Source organism: Cynara cardunculus (genome assembly GCF_001531365.2).
Source record: "Cynara cardunculus var. scolymus isolate 2C chromosome LG 4, CcrdV1, whole genome shotgun sequence".
NCBI lineage: Eukaryota > Viridiplantae > Streptophyta > Magnoliopsida > Asterales > Asteraceae > Cynara > Cynara cardunculus.
The window spans coordinates 12,369,878-12,379,122 of NC_037531.1; the positions used below are offsets into that span (position 1 = coordinate 12,369,878).

Sequence of the window (9,245 nt, forward strand, 5' to 3'; positions counted from 1 at the left end):
TGTCTACTCCAAAGACTTTCACCTCAAGGACCCTTAATGCCGATCCATTTCTCTAGCCAAGTTTCACCTCAAGAATCCCGATGGACCTTTAGTGTCTACTTACTAGCAACTCAAAAAGGATTAATATAACATAATTGACTCCACATTTCACCTAATCCTCATGCATAAGGATTACAGTCCAACATCACTACATGTGTACATTTATGAACATATTATCCACATATTAAATTCCATCACGTGTACACAGTCTATCTATCCATACACAAACCCCTCATATATGCCAACATATACCATAATTCGTAAAATTAGGTCAAACCAAAAGTTCAAGCAAGGTTCCACAAAGATGCAAGATAACAAGTTTTGGTATAACAAAGCTTAATAAAAATAAAGGTGAATTCACCTGCTAGGTTTGTAGTGAAAACCTAGAAAACCAAGCAAAAATCCCCAAAAAAAAAATATGAAGACTTGAAGGTTGATTAATCTACTTGAGTCCTTGGATCTTAAGGGAAGTAAATGCTTAAAAAAACATAATGATTCTTGTTTTTTTTTAATTAACCTGTATATCCAACCCGCTATGCGAGCCGACTAATCCAAGGGCAACCATCTGCTTTGCAGATAGCCCGGAGTCACCGCATCTGAACCTCCGTGGCCACAAGGGGATTTTTAATTCTACTTGGATTTGAACCTGAGACCTCCATGTACTTTTGACCTTTTGAGCCAAGCTCAAATCAACCAGACACCATTCTTGTGGTTAGATTCTTGTCTTTGATGTCACCACTGATCTAAAGGAAGTGAGAGGGAGAAGTTGGGAAGTAAATAAGAGAGATAGAGAGAGGAAAAAAAAACAGTCGAAGGAGAAAATTAGAAAGATGAGAATCAATGGGAGGTGAAACTCTCGACCAACTAAGACAACAACAAAAAGAAACGGGGTTTGAAACCCTTTCTTCCTTTTCAAATCAACACACTCGTATGAGGAATGATACGTCAACTTTCACGCGACTTTGGCTGCTTCTTAAAGCTGCCCTTCCCAAACTTGTTTTCTCATTCCTTATGCTTCATTATTTGTTTAGACTTCAAATACATACAAAATAAATAAGGCTTTAGAATAGATATTAAAACCGTCATATACTTTAAGCTCAAAGTCTTGGATTTACAAATTCACAAAATAAAAAATACGGGTGTCAAAGTTTGCAGTGGAGATCGAGGGGAGTGTTGATGAAGATGGTGGTCAGTAGCGGGGATGAGGGGAAGGGAGATGGGTAGTAAGGTGGGTGGGGTCACAGGAACGAAGTAGGTGATGCCGAAAATACTCCCCATCTATCGTCGGAGAGAGGTCCTCATCTGTTGCCAAATATCACCTTCAGAATGTGTGTGTGTATGTGTGTGTGTGTTTGGGACAGAGATGGAGAGGAAGATGGGTATTGGGTGATGTGAAGGAAAACACAAAGAGAGAGAGAGAGAGAGTGGTGGTTCACGACACTCACAAGTGGGTGGTTCAATCGTTGATCATCGAAGACGACATTGGACGTCGGAAATGACATTTTGGTTACATACACACACACATATATATATATATATATAATATCAATATAAATTAGAGTAAATTACAATTTGGTCTCTATAGTTTAAATAAAATTGTATAACTTGTTCCTGTAAAAATAAAAGGACAAAAATACCCCTAACTTAACGGAAAAAATATTAATAGAGTTAAGTCAAGAGACGATTTTCAATGCAAAATGTAAATAATAAGGACAATAATTGTAGTTATTGAAGTCTAGGGACCACTATCAAAGATTCGTATAAACCACAAGGACCAAAATTGTAGTTTACTCTTTTAAATATTACTGTTGAAGTTGGCGTTTGGATTTTCTAGACAACCCACTCCCGGCTACTATTCATTTGGTTTGAATCAAGACACAGATTGCCAACTGGGATTTGGGGCTGGATCCATAATGTGTTCTTCGCCTGAGCTTCATAAAGTTGCCGCCAAACCAAGATCGAATTGGTAGAAGAAGGCTACAGATAATCAAGCTGCCGCCATTGAAGGTCCTTTACGTCTTCATTTTTGTACAACATTCTTCAAACAAGTCTCCCACTCACCCGGGATTGTAGAGCCCAGACACCCAAATGTCCGCCACCAACATGGTATTGATTGGTTTCTTTTCTTTATTATTTTAATAAAGAATCCTGATCTTCAATTGTTATTTATTGTTTATAATACAACCATTTGGCACTAAACCCTATTTCATAAACCCTTTAATCTGTAAACGTGACGTCATTTTCTTGGTCCAAGAACTGTTTGTTACTTTTGAGTTGTGATGCTTCATGCGAATCTTGAAAAGGAGTTAGTTCGCTTATCTGACGGTTTGTCTTGATCGAAGCTTTGCATCTGTATCCATTACGATAAAAGCTCAGGCTCATGTAAAATGAGGTTTTGATTTCATGGTGGATGATGATGGAAGGTTAAGTTCAGTTGATTCCAACTTTTAATCTTTATTCATTAATTTTTTTACATTTTGGGAACTATTAGTTTAAGCAGGTTAGGGTTTTCACCAGTTATGAAATTGTTTGGATCAAAATCAAATTATACATCTATGCTTTTCTGGTTCATTTGATCCGGATAAGAGGAAGTGATGAGCAGGTTATTACTTGCATAGTTGTTTGTTTATACTATGAGGATGCCATGGTCTTTATTCCACTTAATTTGAAAGTGTGTTATTAAGATTTATGTGTTCTAAGTATGCATTAAACTCGAGTTAGACTTCCTTCTTAAATCATTTACTCACTAGATATCATGAAATTTAATAACATTTTCCATTTATGTCAAAGAAAAATCCTGTTGAATGTGTTGTAGGTCACAATATTTTCCAAGTTCCACCCGTTGTCGTTGTTACAGAAATTTGAAGTTATTTGTTTGTTGGTTGATAATTTTTTTCTATTAGATGTTCTTGTGGCATTTATTAGATAGTATATGTCAAGTTGAACATGATAATGTTCTTGGAAAAGGAGGGAGTATATATTATTCTTGTTTTTTGCTTATCTTTTCTGGTGTGGGACCCAAGAAACTGGATGGTTTGTTTGTGTACAACAGTTGGGTGGAAAGGGGACAACTCCTTTTTATTTTATTTGTTTAGTGTTTTGAGGGTTTTTCATCAAAAGAGTAGGGTGGTACCTTGATGTATAAAAGTAGAAAGATATGCATTTTTGTAAGAACTTTATTACATCTTAGACTTTTACACTGCATATTATGTGAACAAGCTTCTTTGGAGATTGTTTGATTTGCTCTTCTTTTCACCCTTTTAAGAAATCATGCCATAACATAATTATGAAAGTGTCTTTGATTCTTGATTGGAACTTTGAAATGTAGAAAGTGAAACATACATAGGACATCTCTTGATCATCACATTCTTTTCATATTTTTGATTTTAGTGAGGAGACCAGTCTTCATGACTGAAATATGATATCATGTATTATCTTGGACAATTAATTATTCTTTATTTTTCATTCCGAACTTTTGTCAAACATTAATTTTCATTCAACAAAAGACTGGGGGTAAAATTATCATTTTACATTGATTCAGAACAGTTTTTAAACAATCATTTTCTATCCAACACTAAATCATACTGAGCCACTGAATCATTCTGCACTCAATGATTCTGAAGCTGCCAAACAGCCACTTAATCTCGTTAGGAAGCTGAATGAGCAATAATTCCAAGTTGTAGAAGTGACATGCATTATTGTTCCTCCGACTGAAATAAGATATGTCGAGCTTCTTGCACTTTGTGTCCAATTGAACCTATACCTGTAGAACTGTTCATTGCACATTACTTTAGCCAAATCTTCCAACCAAGATATAGTATTCAACATTCAAGTTATAATATAACTTTTTATTAAGGTCTTCAAACTCCAAAAGAAGTTTTTTCAATATATCAATATGTTAATTAGCATTCACAAATCACAATTAGCAATTTTGGTCATTTGATCAAACGCACCTTATCTTTGGAAGCTTGTCCATTGATATCTAATGTATGTGCATTTGGCAGATACTGAATTGTTGAAACTTGTTTGAGTTTCTTACTAAACCAATCTAATCTATAGCCTTTATTTACTTCTAAGAATACACGTCCACCTTTGACATCATACGCGGTCTACCCTTTTTTTTAACTGCTGTAACACAATGAAGATGCATTGTTACTGTTGTTTTTTGGATTAATCTCTGCATGAGGATGTTTTTTATGTCCTACTTGATTACTTGGCCTTTTAGCATTCTGGTTGAAGTAGACCTTTTGGACTAAAATCATTAACGACAGTTTGGGAGCAAGTAGGTAATTTAGGTTGGAAATTGTTACAATTTTCATACGGCATAAGATTAATGTGACAAGCAACAGAATAGGAAATGTATGTCAATATCAGAAACTCTGCAATATTCAATGTATTTACAACCTCATTGTCATATTTACTACTTTTCAGGACAAACCTTGTGATATATGTGGCGATGACGGTGTTTTTGAGGCAATAGTAACTTGTTGCGAGTGTAAAATTGCTCGTCAACATCTGTAAGAATCATCTTCTCTGTCAATGACATGTTAATTAGAAACACATTGTATGTTTTGCTAATATGTCAACATGTCTCTTCCTTTGTTCAGTTATTGCATGAGGATATTTAGGACAGAGGTGCCACCGTTTTGGTCTTGCGAAGAATGTGATCAAAATAAGTTGGTTTCACCAAGACCAAGCTTTAAAGAACACTTACCTGAAGCTTCAACACAAAAAGCCCCTAGCTTAATGCAAACTATCAGTAGGACCTCAGGAGGTCAGAACAAGAATGCTTTTGCTAGCCGGTTTAACTTTGTGGAGCAAAGGGTCCATACAGGGAAAACAAAATATATCAGTTGTGAAGAAGCTGTCAAGCTTTCTTCATTTGCCAAGCAATCAGACCCGCCTTCAAAAAATGCTTTTTGTTCTGCACATGGATCATCAAAACTTATGCCACCACCACGTGAAAGGACTCTTATTAAAACACCCCAACAAGAAAGGACTACCAAGTTTGAGCCACAGTTGCAGCAACCTGTTGTTCAAAAATCAACTAGCCTGAAAGGTGAAACTCTTTATGCTATGTTTTAGTCAACAAGTATCGAAGATAATTGATATGGCGATGCATCATGTATTATTAGTTTGTCGGTAATTATTATGAAATTTATCATTTTCATAGTAAAAGATTGGATGTCTGTTGTTTCATTGCTTCTCAAAGCAGTGATATTGTTCTAGAGTTCATCAGATAGAGTGTTTATATGGCTTCAACTAGTATCTAACGATGTAAATCTGTGCCTAAATTCAGTAAACACGTGTTTTTGACCTCCATGTGATTTCTTATTTCAAGATTCTATGCTTGAAATGACAGACCTCTTAGATTCTAACGACACTCGTATTAAACACTTGATAATGCAATGTTAACTCCTATATGATGCATCGAGACCATGTTGAGCACACACACATATATGTAAGATGCTCTTTGTCGGTTTATTTCTTGCTGTCATCTTACTTCATGCCATTGTTGCTAACTTATTTCTCATAATCCTTTCAGCAGAAAAAGCGATCCCGTCTCTCCGAAACAGAGGTGATGCCGCACAGTGTGTCAAGTCTTGTAAAAGAGAAAGAGCAAATACAGAAAGAGAAATGAAGACGGGTATGCATCTTATACATCATCATTGCTTTTTGTGTCTTGTAAGAGTGGATACCATCTTTGAGTTAGGTGATGCTTGTGGTCGTTTTTTTCCTTATGAAGTTATCTTGCTTAATGTCATGTACTATTTGGAATCTTTCAGCAAAGAGTGAGGTCCTGCCTCCCAGAAAAGAAGTAGCAGATACCAGAATGCATATTGAGGTGCCCAAATCTTCTAAAAGATCCGAAACAGCCAACACAAAAGCAGGTACAAAGATGGGTATGCATATTCTGTAAAAGTCTTGTAGTGTTGTGTCAACCTACTTGCACACTTTATTTAAGAAGACTAGTCGCAAATATCATTTATTTGTATGTTGAGAGTATTTTCCCCTGTAGGTGGTAAGAATCATGCCAATGAGGAGGCAGGGAGTTGTGATGCTGGAAAACCAAATCCGACAAGGGGCATGCCTGTTTCTGAGATGAGCCGTCCATATATTCCTGCTTTACATGCTTATTGGAAGTAAGCAAGTTATTAATTTGTGCACAAATCTTAGCAATCACACAATGCAATCAAGTTCTACTTCTATCTGTTAGAAAAAATTACTAAACTTTTTTTATATTTACCATGTTATGTTTGGATTTGGAAGGCATAATGTGTTATGCACTTGCCACTTCTTAATAGAGATCAGTAATGATGTTAGGCTGTTAACCTCAAGACTGAATTGCAAAATGAAGGGCCATCATCTATGGACTAAAAGTAGAAGTTGAGTAAAGGTCCAGGGATCAAATGATAGTTTAATCTATTTCTATTAACAGTATCTGTTTGGTAGTTTATTAGTGCTATCATTCTTTTCTGGAAGTAGATTGACACGTTTTGTGCTATGCTAGAAAAAAAATGATCATTTACATTGACACTTGCTTTTGTAGGGGAAGTTTTTATCTACCAAATGGGCATGAAAGTTATAATTACGCATTCAAGGCTCATCCCCCATCTACTGTACACAATAAGGTCTACGAGACCCTAAAGAAAATGCCTGAAAATATCTACTTTGAGCTGGTTCCGAAGCATGAAATATGGACAGATATGTTTCCAGACTATTGTCCCGATAATGATGACATTGGGTTGTACTTCTTCCCAAGATTCAAAAAGAGGTTTATATCTCAACCTCAGATCTCTAGATGACTTGATAAACCACTAATGATTGGGGTATACATACACCCAATTGTCGGATTTTTATCTCAGAACCCTGAGGTCATCCAAAACAAATCTTATCCACTTGAGAAAGCCAAGTTGGACCATATCTGAAACTTATTTTCATGTTTTACAAGTTTGTTTCTTTCTTTTATGATAAATCTTGATTTCAAAACATGTTTTTTTATTTGTAGATATGACAACTCCAACTCTATAATGGACTTCCTTTGGAGAAAAAATTTGCTGATGAGAAGCTCTGTGGATGGGGTGGAGTTGTTGGTGCTTCCATCAACACTCCTACAACCACATTCTCAAGGTAGGCTCATTAATTCATATGATTAGATGTTTCCATGATATGAAATGCAAAAAACAGACAATAAATAAAGGAAAATGGGTTAAACAGATGGACCCTAATGTTTTTTTATGTGGGTATGTTTAGAGTTTCAAGGGAATTACTTTCTTTGGGGAGTTTTCCGTAGAATTCGTCACCCAAGCATCCTCAAGAAGGCTGTTCAAGATGGAAAGGTGGGTGATACACGACCCCTTTTGGAAGCAAAACGTGAACCTTATGATGACTGTCCTCCAGGATTTCAGGAAATCTGTAGGCGTTGAGGTTAGTCCCTTTGCATTTAAACATCATGTACGTATGATACACAATTGACCGGTTTTTGTTTAGTTAGCTTAGTTGAAGAACATATATGCATAGTGTCTGTTGCCTTTGATGCAACTTGAGATAGGAAAAAGTTAGTGAGGTAATTGTAGATGCAGGTGGAACTTGTCAATTGCATGTGTTTTATATGGGTATCATGCATCCATTGTTGTGAATTTTCGAAGCAATTGATTGTTGAACAACATGTTGCTACAAATGTAGCCTAAACTTAATCAGTCTTTAATTTCTTGTTTGGTGTTTTAAGAAGACTCCTTTCACATGGTGGCTTAAGTTTTGGTTTGAATGAATGGCGTTTTGGAGGGTGTTATGATCAGAAAGCTTGATGGCTTCGGCACAACTGATATATTCTGTTTTCCCTGTACGAACCTTTTTTTCCATGAAGTTAAACCGGTTAACAAAAGCATTTTTGTCCTGCCTCCAAAGAACCTAGTGGTAGTGTGCATTAAGCTATAGACTTTCCGTGTTGAAACTTCAGGTAAGTGTTCTTTTAAGGCTTGGTCTTGGTGAAATCAACTTATTTTGATCACATTCTTCGCATGACCACAACTGTGGTGCCACTATCCTAAATATCCTCATGCAATAACTGAAAAAGGGAGAGACATGTCGAACGTATCAGCAAAACATGCAATGTGTTTATAGCAACATGCCAATGAAACAACCACAAGAGTTGTCGCGTAGTAGTTGAGGTTCTCTTCCCTGGTTGAATATCTCATCTGTCCAAGCTTCGATTCTAGATGTACACAACCGTTATGGTCATTGAGTTTATCAGGGATAATTTATTGCAGCCATAATTTATCGAGATTAGTCCAAATGCCTGGGACACCCCTTCCAAAAAAACATGCCAATGAAACACCAACGAGCCTTCAACCTAGCAGTATTTGGATCTTCGATCTCCCAGAAAGTCAAGGGATTCAAGCCTATCAAAGATGACAATGACGTGGTAAGTTCTTTTGTTGCATTTATGGTATATAAACTTCAAAAAGAAACATGCCATGGTCCAATTAACATTAGAGAAGAGGATTCTCACAGGTGAATATTGCATCAAGGAAGCCGATGATATTGCCACGTGGGTCGCAAAGGTTGGCCTGCAAACAAAATAATTACTCCATAAATTCCAAAAAGAAATGCTAGTCGTTTAATAAATAATGCCATTAAGTAATTAAATAAACTAATTAAATTGGGCTAATTTCATTGTTAACTCAATTGTTAGATAAAAGGCCAATATTGTAAAATAATTAGCATGGCCCAAGCATCACAGTCAGCCCAATGCAAATAATTCGGCCCAACAAAGTAAAGGGGAACCCAAAGGCCATAGGCATGCAGATCACAGAGTACAAACTGACCCAAAAACCCGGTCCAAATGGCCTCCTTCTTTCCATGTGGATTTTTAAGAGGCTGTTTATCTAAATGCTTACCCGGTAAGTGCTTAAGTATAGGAGTCAACACTAAAATTTATTTTGATGAGTAAGATTTTAATACATCAAAACATATTGAATGCAACAATTTACCAGGTAAGCACTTACTTGGGTAAGAGTTGTAATCTTCACTTACCGGGTAAGACTCTCCATTCTACCCATCACTCTTACCCGGTAAGACTCTCTATCCTACTCATCGTTTTTACCCGATAATATTCTTGGCCCTTGTCATGTTCATCCGATGAGAAAATTTATTCTGTAAGCACTTACCAAGTAAGCGTTTAGTAAACAACCCCTAAGTATGTT

At 36.3% G+C, this 9,245-nt stretch overlaps 1 protein-coding gene across 1 annotated transcript; it reads left to right on the top strand.

Moving 5' to 3' along the window:
* Window positions 1–1,240: 1,240 nt before the first annotated feature.
* LOC112510879 lies at window positions 1,241–7,975 on the top strand. The gene is made up of 8 exons (XM_025116229.1): window positions 1,241–1,267; window positions 4,471–4,556; window positions 4,647–5,098; window positions 5,585–5,686; window positions 5,826–5,930; window positions 6,059–6,182; window positions 7,049–7,170; window positions 7,294–7,975. Exons 1-8 carry the CDS (start codon window positions 1,241–1,243, stop codon window positions 7,464–7,466), a joined length of 1,191 nt encoding a protein of 396 aa, XP_024971997.1. The 3' UTR covers window positions 7,467–7,975.
* The last annotated feature ends 1,270 nt before the right edge of the window (window positions 7,976–9,245 follow it).